Raw genomic sequence first — 24,443 nt, 5'->3', positions numbered from 1 at the left:
AAGAACAGTAATGAACCAGGAGTTATCATGCTAATGGACATGTAAAATAATGCATTCCTATCTCATCAAAACTGGAACTAAAAATGACTGTATATGCACTATATTTTACTGCATTTCCCATGAAACTACCACTTAAAAAGAATTTACAGCTAAGCTGTAAAATACAGAAACATTGAAGTTTAAATGTCAATTTAATTATCATCACACTTGTTACAGAGGCTGCAATTTAGAATTAAAGAAATTACAAATTTGTCAATGATATGCTAATTATACAGTAGTTTTTGACCCTCTATCTAGCAGGTGTAGGTTAAAATAGCAGGTGTAGGTTCTATACATGTACGGTACATATACAATATAGAAGTTCCATACTAGGTTTTTCCTTACTAGATAATATCTTTATGACAAGAAGTTAATTACTGAAGAATCAATCACAGGATACATCAGCAAATTAAAAAGAATGCTGAAATCCTTATAATTAACATTTGTATACAAATACCATCAAAAAAGTTCTCTTAGAACTGTTTCATATAGTTTCGGACTCTATTAATGTCTATCACGAGACTAATAAATCCTCCCTCTATCATCTGCTAAGAGAAGGATCAGAGATGTTTTCCATGTGATTCCTGTACATGTGATTTGATAACAATGGCTTTAATTGAAAGCAAGAGTGTTAAAAATACTTTGCAAGCTTGAGATTTTCTGGTGCTTACAGTCATAGATACTATGTCTACTCATCTTAATAATGCTGGTTAAATTAACCAGATGTTTTGCATGCAGAGCAGTTACACAATGAGTACTTTAAAGTAGCAGCTTTACTCTATTTGGGTTAGCTGCTGTCTCTAGACTGGCCTCGTATTAATGTATATACTATGCAGTAGTAGCTGTGAAATGGAATTCTGACAGAAGTATCATCCCACCGTGTACCTTGTGCTTGGGGGATGGGTTCTTGGTTCCCTTAACCCATACCACAAATAACTGACTTGTGTAAAATTTGTATTATTTTCAAACTTACTGTCAAAAGTTTTATATTCCCTATCCTTCAAATAAAGAATGACTATCACTTTTAGTTATTGATATTGTGTTATATCTTAAAGGTCTTGTGGTTGTCCCCAGTCAAACAAAACAAATATGTTGTCTTCACTTACATTTGATACAACTGTCTACAAAAGTTTACCTTTGCCATTTTGAAAAAAAAGATTTTCCGGTGGACATGCCCGACCACATCATAAGAAAAGAGCACAACTGAGAAATATATCCATAAATTCATAATTATGTTGTGAGGAAGAGACCCAGATCATCATAATCTTATAAATAATCTCTTTTAAGTGCATCATTCACAAGAAATATAAGGAACAAAAGTTTCAGTTAGGTTTAAAATGGCTCCTACAGCTTTTTCAGCAGGTCTTAATTACCAATTAATGTGCAGACACAGGCAGAAATGACTTTGTTAAACACTCTTATAAGCATTTTTGGGCCCACTGGTTTAAATCCGTGGTTCTCAAACTATGGTACGGAGCGGAGCACCCCTAGGTGGTACGCCAGATGACCCTGAAAAATTGGGACGGGTTTTCATATTTTCTATTTTAATCAAATTAGTTTATGTGTCAAATATTCTATAACCTTAAATATGAATGCGTGCTACGAACGTAAGCGGACAATTGTATATAAAAAAGTTGTAAAACCGTATTTAAATTGTATTTAAAAATCTCCAGCAAATAAGGAGGTAGGAGAATGTGCGTGATTTTGGAACAATGCCAATCTAGTAAGCACAGCTGATAAACAAATATTTAAGGACTGTTCTAGATTAATTTCAGAAAAATACACAGAGTCTCTGTGTTTCGCTCACATTTGCATGAAATAAAAACTTCTTTTAACTTCTGAGACGGACTCCTGAAAAGCAAACGGGGAAAATTAGATGAGTCCGTGGATGCCTTTGATTTGGCCAATTTGCTCGTTTACGAGTTTGAGGGCACGTCCCATAAGGACTTTCTGTTCTGTAAGCCACTATCAACAGGAACTACAGGAGAGCACATATTTCAGCTTCTGAATAAATTTATCGAAGATAATTGCATCAACTGGATAAAATGCATTGGAGTTTGTACAGACAGTGCTAGAGCGATGACAAGCTGACGCAGCAGTGTAGTTGCACGAATTAGAGGCTGCTCCAGATATGAAGTGGATGAACTGCAGCATTCACTGCGAGGCCTTGGCAGTCAGGAAAATGCCTGAGAATTTAAAATCTGTTAGACTCTGTTGTCAAAGTTGTGAATTGTATCAAGGCCCGACCAATGAATTCACGTCTGCTTTGCTCAACTAAACAGGCTCACCCCTCTCACTGAAATGGTGCTTTTTTATTGTTTATTTTTAATTGTTGTTGTTCCTGTTGTCATTCTGTAAAGTGCTTTGAGAAGCCACCTTTAAAGGCGCTATATAAAATAAAGTTTATTGTTATAATGCTTATTATATGTGTGTGTGAGTGTGTGTGTGCGCACGCTCATGTTGGTCATCGAGAGTTTCTGTGGTTCCTATGAGAAGATGACTTGTAGGTGGTACTTGGATGCTTTGTTTAATCAGGGGTAGCACTTGGTCCAAACAGTTTGAGAACCATGGGTTTAAATCAACCAGGTCATTGAAAAAATGTACTTATATAACAGGAGAGATGAAACCAAGCATCTGGCACAGGTATGAGTGAAGAACCACCTACTCAGTCATGTTGTTGAAACAGACACCCTAGCTTCTAACTACCAAGCAGGTAAGATGAGCCAAAACCTCCTACACTGCTATAGTGTAGTGTATTATTAACAACAACAGCAATAATAATAAACTTTATTTTTATACACCACCTTTAATATTCTCAAATAGTGGCTATACAGAAGAGCAACAAACAAAAAAATTCACATAGAGAGGTGATAGTAGGTGAGGGTATGTAATACAGTTTCTCGCACACAGAACCAGTTAAATAAATGCCCATCTAACAAAGGTTTCGAGCAGAGATTTGAAAGCTTGGGGATGGTGACTCACTGATATCTTTAGGGATTTAATGCATGTGCCAGAGAGACTTTATATACAGTGGATGTCAGCTCCCCTCTACACATTAACATAAAGTTGATAAATTTCAAGTACTAACACCTGTGTCTGTGCAATAATCATATTCAGATATTTTACATATTGTACATTTCTAAAAAAAAAGACATGCTATAAGTGAGATTAGATTGAAGTGGGACATGTATACATCTCACTTATCCAGCATCACAATATCACCACTTAAGCACATTGTGAGAGGTGTTGCTGGGTTCTGTTAATTTAGCTTTCAACAAAAGTTGAAAAAGTTAAAATGCCATAAAGCTGACTTGCTTTAGCAGTCCCAGTGACTTAAAAAAAGACCTAATAGAATACATAATAAAAGACAGGTACAACACCCACAAACAGGTTAAAGCAGATCAATGTCTGCTGCTTATCAAAGGACAGAACCTAAAGCAAGACAGAGCAGGACAAGAAGTAAGTACATATCAAAGAACAGGACAAGCACTCAGATTGTGAAATAAACTTCTTTCTGACTGTATATAAGAGCTGGGAAACCCTTGCTGTTTTTTTATTCTGTGGGGCAGACCCAGGGCGCGTTGCTGTACTTATTGAGCTCAATAAAACTGAATCTGCACAAGACTGTGTCCTGCTCCTCTGATGAAGAATTTACCACAACAAGGTCATAAACCCCAACTAACTCATGTGGGTGCAAGTAACTAATTCATCTACTGTAAATATCTCATCCTGCTACGTCTTGAAAGAAGACCCTTATTGTATATTCCATTTTTTAATTGTTTCACTGTTCATTCTGAAGAAGTCGACTGAGTTGACTATATCAATGATTCAAGAATTCAAACTTGTATGTATGTGTCATTGTAGTCTTCCCTGTTCAAGTCTCAAAAGATTCACTTCTCTAAGCATATTTAAGACCTTCCTTAAAGCCCAGAAATGTATCTGGTTGGTTTACTCTGGACTGATTCCAATAAAAACATTTTTTGTAATGTGGAGACCAAAAATGTACACAATATTCTGAATGCAACTTTACTAGTATCACATAATTTTACTATTACATCCACTGTTGCTTTGTAGCTCTATGTGCACTGGATCCAGGATTTAGTTATGGACTGAATAGCAGTCTGTGTAGAGTTGTACTCTAGTTCTTTCCCACCATCCAAAGATGTGCTGCCAAGGTTTAATGGTGTTTCCTAAATTGGACATTCTTGTATACATACTTATGGGAGTTTTATGCCAGTTGCCATAATCCTAACAAGGAAGAAAATTATTTGATGGATGAATGGACAGATACTAAGATCTGCTTCATAGCTGGGAATGTTTTCTGTAACATGGTGACTACAATTGTAAACTGTATTCTAAGTGAAATCATCATATTGCGTTGTACAATGTTAATATCTTTTGATTTAAATTTAATTTGATTTAAATTTTACACCTCCAAGTATATATGCCAGTATTCCTAAATCCATTGCCTTTATTACCACCCGACATTGTCTTGACACATTTACTTTATGTGTCAAGATAAACACTTAAGTAGTTTCTTGAAGTCTGGGTATTCCCTCAAATTTTATATGGATAGTTCATATTTTTTCTACTAGCATATAATGCCCTGCATCTGTCCTACATTAAATATGGGATGATGCACTGGGGAAATGTACATCAGTTTTTATACGATCTTTAACTTTATCTAAATCTTATTGAATTTCATTTTCCCTTAATCCTCCTATCTTAGTATCCTCTGCAAAACTGACTTATTTGCCAGCTAGATCATTCATGTACGTGATATTTCTAAGCATGACTGAAAATGCCTCACATGTGCAACCCTACGCATCCACAGTATTTACCTTCCACTAATAACGTTATATTTTAAAACACACATAACATTGTCAAACAAACATTTCTTATTCAAAGCAGTGATGGTCAAACTGAACTACTGTATATGTGAAGGAGACTGAATTTCAACAAAACTTGAAAAAATTATATACTTTACAACTGAAATTTACTTACTGCATGTATTCAGCTTCCTACATCAGTAATAGGTAGTAGCAATGTTATGTTACAGCTTCTGGCAGTTTAATCACCACTATAAATTATCCAGGATAGGTCTCTACCAGCTTAATACAGTGAAATATTCTAGCCATTCTTCTTGGCAAAATTGCTCCAATTCCGATCCGTTTGTTACCGATTAACAGATTGCTTAAAACTCTCACCGTGTATTTTCTATAGGACCCAAGCCAGGACTTTGACTGGGTCACCTAAGAACATTCACTCTCTTCTTGTCAAAGTGCAGCAGTATAACTTTGTTTCTGTGCTTCAGTTATTGTAAACCTTGAAACTTAATTTTAGATTACAGACAAATTCAAGCAGGTTTTTGAGATGAGATCTGGTGACAAGAAGCAGCCCTGTACCATGATGCAGCTACCACTATTCTTGACAGTTGGCATGGTGCTGCTTCGGTGTTGTGCTATCTGTGGCTTATGCAGAAGCAAAACATTTAGATCAAAATGTTAGATTTTTACCTCAACAGCTAGATGTCTGCAGTATATCTCACATGACAAATGTGAAATTAAATGTAAGTCTTTTTCAGTAAAGCCTTGTTTCTTCCCACTCATTCATACAGGCATAGGAACCAGTGTATTATCTTTGTATAAACTTGACTCCCATCACACATATAAAAGTGTCATTCAATCAAATTTAACTTCACGGCAGCATGTCAAACCAGAATCCGAAAACCCCATGTAGATAGCAGCTCTGAAACTGAACCCAGGAACCCAGCGCTGCACATTATATCTTACCTATAAAATTAATCATTACAGTCAAAGAATATTATATTATATTTAAAGGCACTTTTTAAATTAAAGGTCACAGACAGAAAAAGTATAGGCCTCCTCACAATATGTTACATTCATGAAAATTGACCAAAATCAATTAGATTATAGAATAACTTGCCTGTTGCCCCTCCTGGAAGTTGTCTATGGACACTGAATGAGTTGCCATCATGGTTTCTGAAGATATAATGACCGGTGAAGCATCATAGGGTGGCAGCACACTTATTCTGAAAAACAACGCATTTTTCCTTTATTTTGGCACAAGGGTGTGATTAGTTCTTTGGTGTTCACACCAAGAGTCATAAATTCTGTGTGACTTAAACTACTGTCATATCATGTGATTTTAAAAAGCAATATAATGATGCCAGGGTATGCTAAAAAGATGTACCATCAACAAAGATGGACATAGAACCAGACACAACCTCCCCAACCATCATAGTCACAGTGAAAAGACTGATTTTCAGTAAATTCACCTTAGCAAGTCCAATGATCTGTTTTTCCATTATGGAAATCTGGTAACCTAATATAAACACAAAAGTGAGAAGCACCCACTTATTAGGTGTTTGATGTGAACCATATGAAACACAATGGCCAGAGGCAGGAAACCATGAAAATATTTATACTACATATTAGAGAACATTTTGCACAGCACACTTTGGGCTCCAGTTGTTGTTACTGATATAGAAGTTCACTTCCCCATGTTCAACATTAAACTCAAATGAAGTACACAAGGGATGAGCAAAATGCTCCAAATATTTATATAACGTGTCAAGAGTTTCCTTCTGTGACACTACATGGAGAACACAACAGATACATGTATTCCCACAGCACAAGACGAGAAATAAGGCTGGGCCACGATATTCAATGCTCAGAGCAGGTCCTCGTATTTCTCTTGATTTTTTTTGTCTGCCTTTGTGACTTGATTGATGTTTTATTCTAAAGCTGTTTTCCACAGAGCCTATTTGTTTTTTTATTTATTGTAATCCTGTTGGTTCTGTTGGTGAGTTATTCAGCTGAACCACAACCTTTATTAACCTTTATTATATTCCACTGAAGTGGTTCAATTGCTTAAGAAATGTTTCACTTTTGTTGAATACCCCCTTATTGTTGTTACGCACTACATTACTTAATTTTGAATTAAAATCCTCTATTTTATACAAGTCTATTAAAATGCCATACAGCACTCTGGAAATTGGTATTCATTATGATTATTATAAGCAGCACTTTGTGGTATTGTATACACACCTGAAATAGGTACTAAAATCATTATTTATTTAAAAGCATCCAATCATACACCAGTATAAAAGGTCAACTAAGTACACTCGAAGCTTCCCATGATTGATAAGATAGGTGAAAAGTATGTACTGTGATAAATAAGAAAAAATTATTTAAAGCAGAATCCTCCTTAGTAACTCTATGTGCTAAATTTTAATAACCTACAGTTACAAATAATTTGCTTCATTTTCTCATGTGCTTTTTAAGGCAAGAAACCCCTGTAGCTTCAGACCAACACTAATGTCCAACATGTCCAGCACTAGATCTTAAAACCTAACTGATTGTTACTGTGGTTCTTATTCCCAAAACTTCAGCATCTAAGGCATTAAACAGATAACCTGCCAGACTGTAGAATTCAATGGGTTGGACCTGGGGCTTTTGCTAACCACATGATGTAAATGTAGTTCATTCATTTTTCTCTGGGTTTCCCTGTAGGTACTCTTCAGGATTTCCCTGTAAGTCCCCGACTAGCTCAGTTGGTAGATCACAAGACTCATAACCTCCGTGTCCCACATCAGGTGCAAGGTTCTCCAATAACGGAGGGTCAAATATAACATCAACAACACTTGCACATCTACGCAGAAGAAAAGGCTTGGCAATCTACTTCCGTATCTTGCCATGGAACTGTCCATAGGGTCACCATGAGTCCATACCGACTCAACGGCACCACCACCACTGTAATCTCAGCAATCATCAGGTGATCAACATAGAAACTGTGATTAATTACACAATTATAAACTAAATATGAAGAGGTGAATGGTACAAATTAATACAGACATTTATTAATGACTAAAGAAAAGCATAAAGAAAATTAAAGTCCACCTGGTGTACTGTATACCAACACATGTTACTTATTTTGCAAATTTTGCAATTTATCAGACCACACTCAAAAAGTAGTAATAGACCAACATTTAAAATTTAAAATCACAAAACCAAACAAAAGGCTAAGACTGACATGGGTAAGAGAGTGTTCCGTAAAAAAAGAAAGGGAAATAAAAGGCTAAAATGCCAAGTCCACCTAAGATCTGGGCTAATATTTACCTGGAAAGTCATCCATCCCAAGACTTGCATTCCTCTACAAACATAATAATCAGCCAGTCACGCAAGAAGGGATTTCTTAACACAGATGGCTGATTTGCACAAAAAATAAAGAACTGGACCATACAGCTGACAATGATTCTATATCTACTGACAAATCTACAGATAGATCACTATGAGTTGCCCATTTTTTTACATGGACAATAAAGCATCAGTGAACTGACATAGGTTATTTTAATACATACAGTTTAATGTGAATCACTCCTCAGTGATATATAGCAATGTGAAACGTTTAAACACATTAGAAGTGAACTTGAAAAATACTACTGGAATTGTCATCATGGCATAAAAAGACATTCTACAATTTAAGTTATTAAATTTGGTACACTTGATAAAAACCAAAGGACATATATGGACAACAATTTCCTGAAAGCAGATGAGCTTCTTGCAACATGAAAAATATTTAAATACTGTCTAAACAAAAATAAATGTTTAAACAATTGAGAAATGCAATCAAAAGAAGAACTATACCCAACAAGCTTCTGAACTACAGATAGTAGCAGCTATCTAGAATACTCAAGATGTCAGTATACTCCAGTAGGTGCCGCGGTATGACCGACAGCGCCATCTCATGGCATCATGGTGTTTCTTTTCTAATAATCTGGGGCTGGACTGTACTACTCTGTAAAACTGCCTGGTGGTACAATGAGCCCTTAAAGTATTGTAGCAATAAATTTTCAGACAAATCAGTATACTATTAAAGTTTTATTAACCCATTAGTACTTTCTCATGTCAATCATTCTACATGGACTATACTGCACAAGCGACACTTTCATTAAATACAATGATTACAAACAACTCTAAATAAGATACTGTATGTCACAAGAACCACATTTGCTACAGAGGTTCATCCTTGCAAAAAAGTTTTTGAGCCTTGCTTTTCACTGTAAGAACATAAAGAGCTTTTTAAACATGTTTTTTTGAAGTAAATGAAGTTCTAGCAAATTGCATTCAATGATTCAAACCAATTGTGATTTTGATCCAAATGTTGATTCAATTTATTTGTAATTTGGTTATTATTACATTTATTAATAATATTATAATAATTTAATATTTACCATACTGTGATATTTACAACATAAAATTAACAAAAGTCAACATAGTACACATTTATTATATTTATTTTATTATTAGTCTTTATTATCCCCAAGTGCATTTTGTTAAATAAAGCTGGTGCACTGTCCGGGTATCAAACCCATGTGGCAGGAAAACTTCTGCCACTTAACCACCAATGTTTCACTCTGTTTGGAATGTGTGAGATATTGATATTACAAACACATGCTGGAATGTGTGAATGTAATATCAATATTGATATCAATATCAATTTGGAATGTGTGAGACAGTGATATTACAAACACACACTGAAAAAGAAAAGAAACACATACATAAACAAACAACTTGCAGAAATTGAGGAGTCACTAAATCAGAACTGTTTTTGGGAGAAGTGGAACAATTTAAACAAATCAAAACCAGAAGAATTGGCCATCCAAAATGGAACAATCTGGCAAACATACTTTGAAAATCTCTATCAAAAGCTCCCAAATACAAACCAATCAGACCAAAACACCATTTATGAAAATCTTGAAATTTTGGAATTGGCTATCAAAGACAACCAAAACCCCTTAGACTCCCCAATCACTGAGCAGGAGCTACTGGACAAACTCCAGGCCCTCAGACCACACAAAGCCTGTTTCCAAGATGGAGTCAAGAACGAGATGCTGAGACACAGCAGCCCAAAGTTGCAACAAGCCCTGCTCAAACTCCTCAATCTCATGGATGTTTCCCCAAGGCCTGGAACCAAGGACTGATCACGCCCATCTATAAGTGCAGATAGACTCGATCCCAACAACTACCGGGGCATCTGTGTGAACAGTAACCTGGGGAAGGTATTCTGCAGTATCCTAAATACACGAATACTGGTCTTCCTTACTGAACACAATGTCCTGAGTAAAAGTCAGATTGGCTTCTTACCAGGTCACCGCACATCTGATCACATTTACACCCTACACACACTGATAGACAAACAAGTCCACCAAAAACACAAAGGAAACATTTTTGCACTGCTTTGTCGATTTCAAAAAAGCATTTGACTCGATTTGGCATGAAAGATTGTTTTATAAACTACTCCAAAGTGGCATAGGGGGCAAAGTGTACAACATCATTAAATCAATGTATTCAGAGAGCAAATGTGCAGTGAAAATTGGAAACAAAAGGACCAAATTCTTCACCCAAGGCGAAGACAGGGCTGCAGCCTAAGCCCAACACTGTTCAATATCTATATCAACGAATTAGCAGGAATGTTGGAACAGTCTGCAGCTCCTGGTCTCACACTACACGACACAGAAATCAAGTTCCTGCTCTATGCAGATGACCTGGTCCTGCTGTCGCCCACAGAACAGGGTCTGCAGCAGACCCTGGCACAACTGGAGCAGTACTGTCAGACCTGGGTGCTGACAGTCAATCTGGACAAGACAAGAGTTATGGTTTTCCAGAAGAAAGCCAGACCGCAGGGAAATAGGTACAAATTCACACTGAACAACAACACATTGGCGCACACATCCAGCTACACATATCTCGGTCTCACCATCAGCTCTTCTGGGAGTTTTGACCTGGCAGTGAAGGCACTGAGGGAGAAGGCACTCAGGGCCTTCTACACAATAAAAAGGAGGCTCTTCAACATCAACCCACCAACAAGAATCTGGCTCCAAATATTTGAAAGTGTAATCCAACCCATTGCCCTATATGGCAGTGAAGTGTGGGCCCCCCTCACAGACCAGGATTACACTCAATGGGATAAACACCCCATAGAAACTCTGCACATGGAGATCTGTAGAAACATCCTCTGTGTGCAGAAAAAAACACCTAACAATGGGTGCAGGGCCGAATTAGGCCAGTACCCACTATTGATAAACATACAGAAAAGAATATTGAAGTATTGGCTACACCTAAAAAACAGCAACCAAAATTCTTACCACCACAAAGCCCTGCTGAGCCAAGAGCTGAGCCCAAAACAGAGCCCCTTGAGCCAGCTGGTCCTGAGGCTCACTGACCTGAGCCACACCGACACTAACCAGCATCAGCACAGCACTGCTAGAGCACCACAACTCAGACTCAACCACATCACAGCACAGATCAAACTGCAATATCTCACACACTGGGACACACACACAAACACAACATAAACTGGAATGCTACAGAACCCTCAACAGACAATACACACTAGCCGAATATCTGACCAAGATAAGAAACAACAAACAGAAACAGATCCTGACGAAGTACAGGCTCAGTGACCACAGCCTAGCCATAGAAACTGGGAGACACAGGCAGACCTGGCTGCCCATAGAGGACAGGCTGTGCTCCTACTGCCAGCGGGGAGAAATCGAGACAGAGGTGCACTTCCTACTGCACTGTGACAGATACTCTGGGATTAGAGAAACATTCTTCCCTAAACTCAGAAATCTAGTGCCAGAGTTCCCACACCTGCCAGAATCACAACGGGTCCCAATTCTACTGGGAGAGGGAGGAGGGAACTCAGTTGAACTGGCAGCCCAGTATGTGATCTCCTGTCACAGCCTGAGGAATGGTGAGTCTGTCTCCCAATAATGCTCCTGTATACAGTAAATGTAAATATTTTATAATATGTCTTTGTTTTAAATGTCTGTAATATGTCTGTAGATTTTATTTTACTTTTATTTTTGTTTTGTTCCGTGCTAGTTTTTTATTATTTTATTTGCTTTGGCAGCACTGATTGTACCCATCGGTCATGCTAATAAAGCACCTTGAATTTGAATTTGAATTTGAGAGAGACGGAGAGACAGATATGAGAGATACATTATATGTAAATATTTTATGATATGTCTTTGTTGTAAATGTCTGTAGATTTTATTTTACTTTTATTTTTTATTTTTTGTTTTTATTTTGTTATTTTTATTTGCTTTGGCAAAACTTATTGTACCCATCGGTCATGCTAATAAAGCACCTTGAATTGAATTATTGAGAAATTTAGTTTCATGTACTCAGTGCCATGAGTGATGGGTTAATTTAATCTTAAGTTTCACTTTACAATATTATAAACAACAAATTTCCGATGTTATAATTGCTTGCAGAAGAAGTGAAACCAAACAAACCTGATGTGTTTTGAAACTAAAATGTTATGAATAAAAATGCTGAATGAAAAGGTAGACTTAATTACTAAGAAACAAACCAAACACACTGGGCAAAACCTAAAATGGCAGAACACATTAATTGAACAGACTTTAGTATTGTCTTAAATTGGTTTATATTATATTTCTGTTGTGCATTTCTGTACTGTTTACTTTAAAACAATAACAAAACTAAGAGAAACAAATCAACATGTTATTCATTATATTGCAGTGATTCCCCCTTAAAGGGGAAATGCAATGCTATTTTTATATTTCAGGGTTAGAAAGAATCAGCATTGATGAGTACATTTCAAAACAAATAAAGCAAATTGAACACAGTAACTTGTAAAACCTCCAATTTACAAAATAGATTAAATTTCCAGGTATGTGCAGCACTATGTCCTGTAATTCAGAAAGAGGCAACAAAACGTCAGGTAACATGATGCGGTCTTATTACATTATAAACAAGCAGGCTTGTGAATACTTCTCATTTAAACCAACAGAAATATTGCTCTGGATTTCGAAACAGTTTTGCAGACAAATACAACTTACTTGTTAACTCTGCATGTAGATCACATTGGAACATTTCTGTGGTGAAATGTCAGCTGCACAACCTGTACTTATTCGCTCGTACTTCATATTACATTTGTCCTTACAGTGACTGGTGAGCAGGAAGGGCAGAATCATTTTGCAGCTCGCAGGAATTCGAATGCGAGTTTGCAACAACATGGCAACTTACAGTACTTTCACGAATTTCACGATTTTGATCTCAATTAGAAATTTGTCATTTTTATCTATAAACGTCAATGATTTTATTTTGTTACCAAGTTTTATTAACCGGTTTGAGAATTTGGGACTGCAGTTTAAAGGGGTACTGCAACTCTTTTTTTGTATTTTGAGGTTACAAAAAACCTGCATTGATGAGTGCATTTCAAACAATAACAAATAAACAAAGTACATGGTAAAGTGTAAAACCTTCAATTTACAACACAAAATAGACTATTTTCAGGTATGTGTAGCATCATATTACCATCATTGTCTGCGATTCAGAACGAGGCAACAAAACATCCAGTGATGTGAAGTGGCCATATTACACTGTAAACAAGCGCGATTGTGAGTACATCTCTTTTAATTTGATAGAAATATTGCTTTTAATCATAATACCAATTTTAATGCACCTTACTTAGGTCTTAAGTTTAAATCTGATAAAACTTCAGTTGCTTTTTATGGGGAAAAATTAAAGTTTTGGTTCAGTATCTGAAATGAAAATATATTTCAAAATTAACTGCTAGGTTTCGTAATCATGTAAAAATTTTCAAAAGAGAGAAATCCTATCCCAAATTGACAATATTTTTAAACCAATCTATTTCTGTTGCAATAAAGTATATGCTTTAGTCCAAGCAAAGTTTGCAACTGTATTAATTCATATACAATGTTATGAAATTTACACATACAGGATGGCATGTTTTTACTTTATCTAGACTGTCAATTTGATTGAGTGCAACTGAATTGAATTCAATATATGAACTCTAAGACACTTTTGCTCACAAATACCACTTGTTAACTCTGCATGCAGATCATGTTGGAATGTTTCTGCAGTGAAATGTCTGCTGCACAACCTGTCATTATTCTCTCGTACATTGCACTGAATCTCATCAAGAAACTTGTCAACAGGACCAACATCAGTGCCCATGTTTATAACCCATCTCTTGGCTAATCGATTATCCCTTAGAAAAGGAAACAGTTTGACTTTCTCCTGATACTCTGTTTTGTGTGTGACCACTATGTTTTGTAGAGCCAAATGCTCAACAGTAGGGCAATGTTTAAAATATATATGCGAGTTGAGTAACCAAAAAAAGAATGAACATTGTTTGGAGACCTAGTTCTCCATTTTGCTTACAGGGTGTAGTGAGCAGAAAGGACTTCTTTATGGCACAGTTTGCATGAACTCTCACTCTCGCCTGTGGAAAGACCAGCGGTTTGGGATAACATAGCAATCATTTAATACTTTCACAAAGTTCACAATTTTGTGCTGAACTCCAAATTTGTCAAATGTTGAAACACCATCAATTAATTAATTTTGTGACCGAGATTTCATAACCCGGTCTCAGAAATGTGACTCCCCTTTAATTCCCCTTGTATATATGGTAGCTGTAGCCTGTCAATTAACAAAAAACAAAAATGGTTCAATTTACATCTTCTCTAATATCATGGATATTTGTGTGACCCATTTTTAAGTTTATTTTTATCTAAAGAGGAGCTTACATTAAACATGTATATTTAAACATGAAAGTGCAAAAACAAATAACAGTGGTGTTACCATTTTCTCACAAAAGTCACATTTAAAATGAAAATTAAATTTAAACAAATTAGAAAGTCCTTTTTGTGTAATATAAATCTAACAAAATACTATTTATTTTAGACAATGTGTAGGACCATAGTTAACATGAGGGTAACACCATTGACACGAGAATAACAGTTGACAAGAGTAATTCAAATTAATATAAGTAAATTCTAAAATGTGCATAATACTTTTTTGAGGAAAAACAAATTTTCATATTTGAGGGGATATGTAATTAAGAAGTTAGTGAATCATACAAGGAATAGACAAGTCATAAATAACATGGGAGAATCCACTAAAAAATAACAGATTGGGAACCTGTCTGCAAAAACTAGATCTCCCAGAATTCCTAATTTTTGCATCCAGCCTTGGTGGTTTATAAGTACTTATATAACTTATGTTTAAGTATATGTTGTTTATTGTTTTTAATTTGAACCTTGCAAGTGTTCACGGGAAATGCAGTTAAAATGAGTATGTTACATCTTTCTAAAAATAACCAAAGCAAGTAAACAAGTTTCAGAATTTGATGCACCACAAGTACCACCTATCAGTTTTCTTAGAGCTAATGTGAGTTTTCATGCACATTCATAGTTGCATCTGTAAGTACTTCATTATTGTGCAATAACTTTTCATTCCAATATGTAAGGTTTTACCCAAGCACTGTGGTAATGGAAACTGACATTTCTTTTGCTGCTGAAAAGTAATGGTCAAGGATGTATAACGTTTGGAAAGTGAACTTTCTATGACTGTGGCATGAGTCTTGTTGATCAATCCATAATTACAGGATAGTTCAATAAACTATCATTCTCAAATCAGTCAAGATGCTTGACTCAAAACAAGTAAATTGCAGGGGTATTCTTTAACAAAGGTATTTTTCGATTCATGACAATGACGGAATGCAAATCCAAGGTGGAGGAATGCAAACGCTAGACACCAGACACTGGAATGTGTCTTGGTGAATTTTGAAATGAATCTGAAAAATTACTTCCCAACATAACACATAACACAAATGGCTAAATGATATTTGTTAGTTACCACTTCCACTGACCCCGAAAGAAGTGCTTTTTACATATGGGCTGGTTTTCACCAACTAACAATAATTAAATGTAACAGCAAAATATAGCTCAATGTGCATTTTAACTAAACTGTGCCATTCATGTGCTTCTTGTGAAATGCCTTATTTTTTCACTTTACTTCATTCTTATCTACTGTGACTTACTACTAATTTCAGTATTAGTATTTCAGTAATAAAGGGAAACTTTATTGTTACATTGTATACTATTGAATAAAACAGATTTATGATTATGTATCTATCTATCATATGACATGTATATTGCTATTAATCGCCATGCTTATGCACACAGTATAATAAAAAAGTGAGCTGACCTCTTGGTGCCAGAGGACTGAAATAAAGGTAAAAAAATTAGTCAAAATTCAGGCCTAACTCGTTAGCCATAACTGCTGTAAAGCTTAATGAGTGAAGGTGCTCAATGTAAAAACAAACTACTTAACCGAACGTATTTTGCATCTGATGTTTATTTAAATAGCTATCATACTTAATGTACTTGTTACACAATTATTTCTTTAAAAAATACATTACAAATGGCACTGCATAACATCAAAAACTTGCGTTCTAAGATGGGCTGGAGTCCCATAAGGGATGACCTCACAGATTTATAAATAACAGTCTTTTTGAGTGAAGCCTGAACTGCCAGTAAGCTAAGCCATTACAACGTGATGCGATTTTCCAGTTTGATAATACATTGCTACAGTGAGGTATATCAGTAAAAAATGTGGGGTTTTAATAGGTTGAGTCACCAGTTAAGCACAAAGATAGTAAGATGATGTGGTTTAGGAACTAAGCTAATGTTCCCAAGATTCTGACACACAATTGCTGGATTGATAATCATTCAGACTATAACTGATAGACACAGTTTCTGGGAAAAGCTTGTAATTTTATCAGCTTATAACTCTCCCTGGCAAGTAAACCCTAGCGTGTGCACTGTACCATATATAAAGTTTGGTATTGTATTAATTTTTCTAAAAATAATACATGATTCTCATAACACACTACAGGAGGCCTCTTATCAGTCCAATTAATACTGAAGGAGCTAGTTGCTGTAAGTGAGCAAAAAGGACTAGTGGGTCTACGGAGATCTGCAAATAGGTATCATGTCTTATCCTGATTGTAACAGGTTTAAGCCATTTTTTACCCACTCCTTTCCCAAACTGTCAGGCAAAATCACACACACCCCACCGAAACCTGGTAAGACATACAGGCTGCTAGGACCACTCTGCCCCACAATGCTTTCACAAGCTAGGCTTTTGGATTACATAATTCATAACACACTACTTGAGACAGCAGTCAGGTAAACAGGTGATGTAAAGGTCAAATGTGCTGGAATGGGGTCAACTGACATCATCATCATCATCATCATCATCATCATCATCATAATTCTTTACACTTATATAGCACTTTTCTGGACACTCCACTTAAAGTGCTTTACTAGTAATGGGGAATCCCCTCCACCACCACCAATGTGCAGCATCCACCTGGAGGATGTGATGGCAGCCATAGTGTGCCAGTATACTTACCACAAATCAGTTTTCAGTGGGGAGGAGAACAGAGTGATGAAACTAATTCATAGATGGAGAGAGGCCATAATTGGTAAAGGCCAAAGGGAAATTTGGCCAGGATGCTGGGGTAACACCCCTAATTTTTCTAGAAGCGCCCTGGGATTTTTAATGACCTAAGAGAGTCAGGACCACGGTTTTACGTCTCATCTGAAGAATGGTGGCATTCTACAGTTTAGTGTCCCCATCACTATACTGGGGCATTAGGACCCTCACAGACTTCAAGGTGAGCGCCCCCTACTGGCCCCACTAACACCACTTACAGCAGCAACCTTAGTTTTTCTCAAGAGGTCTTCCATCCAGCTACTGACCAGGCTCACATCTGCTTAGCTTCAGTGGGTTGTCAGTTGTGACTTGCAGGGTGATATGGCTGCTAAATATAAACATAAAGCTATTTCTATTATGTATAATTATAGATTAAAGGAATACCCAATATAAATATGTATTACACAATAACAGAATTTTGCTTTTGTCAAGCTAAGGGATTGCAAAGCCCTTTACGTGTTAGAAGGGATCCAGTTCATCGATCTCTGGAGCGCATCAGCCACACAGGTGACGCACAGCAGCCATTCTGCACCAACATCCCCACTACACAGCAGATCAGGCGGAAGAGTGAAAAACTTCTTCTCCAACTAAAATGAGAGTAACTTACATTTACTCTTACAGGATCTTTAATGACCAAGTACCCAGGACATCAATTTTAAAACTTGGCCAAAGGCCAGCACCTCCTACAGTAGTGCTTATCAACCCTGGCCCTGGAGGACCCTTATCTTATTTTCAATAGAACTTTTAATAGGTCTTGTTATGTAATCAATTAAGATCCTTTTCCGGTTCACAAGAATGTGTATAAGGTTATTAATCAATGTCACCTCTGAACCCTATGTTCAACACCTGTCCTAATTCAAGTCTATCTAGAGGACACCTGAAGAACATACAGAGGCTCTTTCAGATGGTTGGATTGATATAGCACCATTGCCACCTGTGGCTTCACATCCAGTTAAGAACTGTTTTGACAGACAATAACTTAATAAATGAATGGAGGGATAACAGTGTTCTGTGTTTCTGAAATTTGTTGAGATCATGTTATGAGTTACCACATACCTTCCTGTGTATTTCTGTAAAATACTGTATTCTGTGATCCATTTCTAAAGAACTTCAATTATTTGCATCTGCCCTGAGCATTTAATTCAAGCACCTCACCAGTGGGCATAGAGTCAATTCAGATGTGGCCTTGGAAACGCCAAAAATGCTAAGAACAACATGAAAAAAATCCCAAAATTCTTTTCAGAAGCAACATACTTGATTGTAGCTCTGGAGCCAAAGTTATCACTAAGCACTTTGATACAGCCATACAGAACTTTAAAAAAATCACACATGGGTAACATAAAATGCATAACTTTAATACTTTTCCGTTCGGTCGACAACTGTCATCTAAACTCTCGGCATGAAAGTTGACCACTTTCAAGACTGGTGCAGTCAGTGATACCAAGGGCAATTATAACCACATCAACCTTCCTTTTCAACAGAGGAGAATGTGTCATTTTAACTAAAACTAGTACCTCAAACTTGACTACAAAATTTTCTCAGAAAATGTCAATGTTTTATCCATGTCTGAATTTATATTTCCATCCACAGATTAAATGTATCTCAACCAAAAAGTTTGTTTTTGCTGTAATCATAGGCTGTGACCTGCCTATCCTCCAGGACCTTTACATCTCCAGGACTAAGAAGCATGCTGGCAGGATCATTGCTGACTCCTCTCACCCTGGCCATCATATTTTTCAATGTCTCCCATCAGAGAAAAGATTTAGGTCAGTTAGCACCAGGACCACAAGACACAAAAACAGCTTTTTTCCTCAGGCAGTGACTCTTATTAATCACCCCTATTAATCACTGAAAGTTACTTAAATTGTGTTATTAAAATTGAATATTGATTACTTAGTTTTCAACCACGGCATTATGTGCATTAATAATATTGTCTGTATATGGATATGTATTATGGACAGTTAATTTATCATTTACAAATATGTACATACGAATGGGGTTATCACACAAAAGTAGAGTTCTGACACATTCTTGAGGTGCAATATATATTTTTCCTTTAATTTCTGAAATGTATATATGGTATGTCTGTATGTGTATAGTGTATGAGCAACTCACCAAGTCAAATTCCTTGTAAGTGAAAACTTGGCCAATAAAGTGATCTGTCTCTATATGTATAGCAGACATATCATCCATAAATCTTGTGCAAACTGCAACAGATGTTCTAATGTTGAGATCTGGAATTTTCCATAGTTGGTTATTTGAGAGAGTAACAAGAGTGGTGCCTTTTCAATCTATTTTGAAATTTAAATAGGGAAATTGTAATGACGAAAGTCAGAATATATAATTTGTACAGGACGTGCAGTTATAAGCATTAAGCTTTTCTATCTAAAATGTATGCTCCTTGAAAAAATAAAGAAAACAAAATCAGGGTTACGGAGTGTAACTAGATCCCCGATCTTAATGCCTCACAGCTTAACTACGTCAGTCCTCGATAACGAAGCCAGACTGAAACTCGATCACAAACCTCAGTCCTTATGAGGAAAGCGGGAGACTGGCCCTTAAAGGGAAATGCTTCAGCAGGAGCACGAAGCGTACAAGGCGGTATAGAAAAATACATCCATTAAGTTACATCATAAAAAGCAAAAACTGATAACGCACCCTGATATTATGAAGAAACTTTGTATTGTTTCTCGTATTTGGATTTCAATCACGCAATCTATTAGTGTGCCTTTTAACAGTGTCAACAAACGAGGATGTAAAAAAGCAACAACGTATAAAACATGCAAATTGTTTATCTCTATGCCTGCATTTTGTAAGGCTGTGCGTTTTTTCTCCAACCGATAAATGGATTAACAACCAGGGGGCTCATGTATCAAAATGTTCAACTTCTACTAGTCTGCAGATGCGAATTCATATCGGTACACTCTAACAAAATGTTTTCGGGTGTTTCATTTACGAATTTAATGTGTGCTGCTAACAGAGTTTTTAAACGAAAGTATTTTTTTTTTACTGTCCAATATGTCCCATCAGCTGCTTCCTGTAAACATACCCCCATTTTAAGGGGCGCCCTGCTAAATTCTGGTGAAAAGTTAATTCATAAGCTCCTCTAAAGAAACTTCGTAGATGCTCGGTGCGTATTTAGACTTTTCAGAGAACTATGGGTTCATGGTTCATTTTTTATGCCTTTCATACGCTGCAAGTCATAACGCTGGACACTGGGAGGGCGTCTTGTTGATTCACGTCTCGGTGTGTTACGGAGGGGTTTTCTCAGCGCCATGTTTCGCGCCGCAGCGTCCGCCACAACCAGCCCCGGGCCTCGACCGCTCTGCCCAGACAAACCCGGCCAGGCCGCATCCGGCACATAAACACGACCGACACGGAGAAAATTCGCCCCTGTCCCTTTAACGTTGAGGAGAAACCTGCCCCCTGTGCCTCCATCAATCAAGCCGGGCAGCTGCCTAGCCCTGCCCTCCTCGCTGCGCCGAGCAACAGCAACGAGGCCTTGCCAGCAGCTCCCTCGCTTTTCCAGAAATTTCCCTTGAAAAAGACGCTCAAACCGGACATATTTTTCTCCCCTTGTTCAAAAACGTAGGGCGTTTTGTACCCTCACGCTGACCCACTCCGAGCCACCTCCCTACTATGCCCTGGTACTTGCGATAGGGCCGACGGCGCTTTTCTGCGCGATATTTGATTGATAGTGAGCGGAAAAAGAGGATTTTGAGTGACAGCTTACCTGGGTGCCAATCTTCGTCACACTGACAAGCGGCTGCAGCAATCGGGACCCGCAGCCGCCGCGTGGCGTCATCGCGCCGCGGGCACGCAGCTCACGGGATAAGGTGGGAGGAGGGATGACGTATGGCGTGCACGCGCACGACCCGGGAGCGGATGCGATGACACGAGTCTTCTCTGTACTGCAGGAACAAGCTAGCACTGTAGTACGTGGCTCAGAGATTTACTGGTTAATTTGAGAATAATCCTAGCTGCATTTTGTTTGCAGATTTTAAACGACATTCCTGTGTTTACTTTTTAGTTTCACATAGTCCAAAAACCCAAAACGTGCTAGTTTTAGTTGGTGTTAACGTGAGTGAAGACTTAGATGTGTCCTGCAGCTGACTCGCACCAGATGTCTACAGTGTCAGGCTCTGGCTCATCGCGGCCTTCTTAAAATAAAGCAGTTACTGACAGTGAGTGTTTGGCCCCAGTATATCAGCTCTTTGAAAATGTTACAAACAATTCAGTAATATGCAGTTTAAAATTTAGTCTTTGAAACGTGTTTTTAATATAGATTTCTAGCTTCTATGTGCAGTGAATTTATTATATATTAACACATTTTCTAATCCGTAGACCCCAGGTTATGTTTTTCTGTTGTAGAATGCGTTGTTTTTATATACTGTTATGAGAACAAAATGGGAAAAAAAGGTTTGTGACTAGATTAGACACCAACAGTTTCCACTACAGTCTTACTGCACTTGGACGACGTTCTGACTGATGTGTAACTATGCCACGAAGTGACCTGACCGTATTGTTACCCTAAGCCTAGACAAAAGCTTCGCTCAAATAACGACAATGACAATAACTGTTGTGAGCAGCTGGAATTGGTGTTATTATTTATATATTCTTCGGACCAGCTACCTGTTATCTGCAACAAACTCTCTGATTCGTTTTGTAGAAACACAAAATGTTAATGCTTACACTGACTTCCAAAGATCCAAAAACCGGATCCCTTGTTTATATACTCACCTCATAAGCAGTTTCACATTCATCAACAGAAACAGCATGAGCAGTTCGTAGCTTATCCGTTGCTCTGGAGGATTACAATTAACACTATAATGTGATGTTTATGTGATTGTTTAGATGTCTCTAGGTTGAGCAACATTTCATTATTGAATTAAGAGTGTGAAACTCGCTTAAAATCATAGCCAAATGATTCAAGCGCATTATAGTAGGCATGAGAATTATTCAAAATAATTTGTCTACAGACAAAAGGTTTTTAAAAATCACCAGGTTGTAATTAAGGTATGAATATGTTTTTATAGTCATAAAAATTCAAATGGAACAGTTTTTCTAAATGGAATTATATTTCAAATTGTTTGCTTCAGGACTGAAATGGTTTAGACGCTAACCAATCCATTTTTATATATTAGAACATTTAATATTCAGTTATTTTTGTGTGATTTATTTTCATACTTCTGTTAGTATCTAACTGAATCCTAAAGCCAATTAACAGTGAAAGCAATAAGGACTAAGAAAATGCAGATTTAAGATTGAAAATTAGGGGTTCTGGGTGCCTGGAACCACACTGTCCTTCTTTGTTATTGAAGCAGATTTACTGGGATCAGTAAGCTACCAGAGCTGGTCAGATAGTGAAACGGTTCATTTAAAAGCTCCTTTATACATTCATATATTTGTGGTCTTCAACTCTGGAGATCTTGGGCTGTACAGGAAAGCCAGGTATGACTTGGAGAGGGCCATCAGACATGCGAAAGGGGACTACAGAGACAGGCTTGAATCACAATGTGGGGGCATTAACACAATGCGCCTCTGGAATGGCCTGAAGGCTCTCACTAATTACAAAGGACAAATAGGTTATAACAACAGCTGATGATTCACTGCCTGACCAACTAAACAACTTCAATGCGAGGTTTGACGCTTCACACAAAACGCCCATTGAACCTGGGGAATTTGTGCTGCAGCTGTCTGAACAGGAGGTACAGAAAGCTTTCGGAAAGGTGAACCCACGCAAGGCTGCCAGCCCTGATGGCATCCCATCCCCCTGTGTTTTAAAGGCATGCAGAGAACAGCTGGCCCCTGTCTTTACTGTAATATTTATCACGTTACTATCCCTGTCTACTGTCCCACTGTGCTTCAAAAGAACTACTGTCGTGCCACAGCCTAAAGCAACCAAGTTGTCATGTAATGTGCATGGAGAAACTGGTGAGGGGACACATCGACAGTATTGTCCCGGACTCCCTGGATCCCTGCAGTTTGCTTATAGGAATAATAGGTCAGTGGACGATGCTGTCTCACTGGCACTTCACACCACTCTTGAGCACCTGGACTAGAGGAAAACCTATGCCAGGATGTTATTTATTGACTTCAGCTCAGCCTTCAACACAATTGTGCCAGGCAGGCTGGTGGTCAAACTCAGGGGTCTGGGCCTCAACAACGCCATCTGCAACTGGGTCCTGGACTTCCTGACAGGCAGACCCCAAGTGGTGAGGATTGGAAACAAAACCTCATCCCCTCTGATCCTCAACACAGGGGCCCCCAGGGCTGCTGCCTGAGCCCATGGCTGTATTCTCTATAACACATGACTGTGTGGCTAGATTTAACAGCAGCCGCATCATAAAGTTTGCTGATGACACCACAGTAATCGGTCTTATCAGCAACAATGATGAAACCACCTACAGGAGCAAGGTAGAAGAGCTGGTGGAGTGGTGCCACAACAACCCCACACTTATCATCGGCAAAACAAAAGAGATTATTGTGGACTTCAGGAGATATGGAGGACTTCACACACCCATCCTCATTCACAGGGCTCCAGTTAAAACTGTCAGCCCCTTCAGGTTCCTTGGCCTCCAGATCACTGAGAGGCTGAGCTGGTCAGAGAACACTGCTGCCATCCTCACTAAAGCCCACCAGCGCCCTTCACTTCCTGAGACAGTTAAGGAAGTGGGGGATGAGCAAGACAACACTCACCAATTTTTACTGTAATACCACTGAGAGTGGCCTTCCGGTGTGGTATGGTGGAGCCACAGTACAGGACAGAAAAGCCATACAAAGGCTTGTGAGGTCCTCGCAGTAAAACATTGGGACCGAGCTACCCTCCATCGACCAGATACATCTCGACCGCTGCCACAACTATAGCTATACTTGAGCTATACATTGGGACCCAGTTGACCCTGGCCATGATCTGTTTTCACCCCTGGGTTCTGGTAAGAGGTATTGCAGTATTAGAACACAGACCAATTGACCAACAGTTTATTCCACCCAATCATAAACAGCTCAAATTAGCACCTGCACTTTAAGGTACTGCACTGTTTG

At 37.9% G+C, this 24,443-nt stretch overlaps 1 protein-coding gene across 1 annotated transcript in view; it reads right to left on the bottom strand.

Moving 5' to 3' along the window:
• Window positions 1-21,233, bottom strand: part of pknox1.1 (pbx/knotted 1 homeobox 1.1) — a 53,828-nt gene extending 32,595 nt beyond the window's left edge. The window contains exons 1-2 of the mRNA XM_088607165.1: window positions 21,133-21,233; window positions 5,986-6,091 (exon numbers count right to left, since the gene is read on the bottom strand). Of these exons, the coding sequence (XP_088463291.1) occupies window positions 5,986-6,036 (51 nt within the window). The 5' untranslated portion in view covers window positions 6,037-6,091; window positions 21,133-21,233. The remainder of the gene's footprint in view (window positions 1-5,985; window positions 6,092-21,132) is intronic.
• Window positions 21,234-24,443: the final 3,210 nt, after the last annotated feature.

This window comes from Lepisosteus platostomus, chromosome 2 (genome assembly GCF_059453375.1).
Source record: "Lepisosteus platostomus isolate fLepPlt1 chromosome 2, fLepPlt1.hap1, whole genome shotgun sequence".
Classification (NCBI taxonomy): Eukaryota; Metazoa; Chordata; class Actinopteri; order Semionotiformes; family Lepisosteidae; genus Lepisosteus; species Lepisosteus platostomus.
The sequence above is the reverse complement of the archived record's forward strand: the minus strand, read 5'-3'. Positions and strand labels throughout refer to the sequence as shown.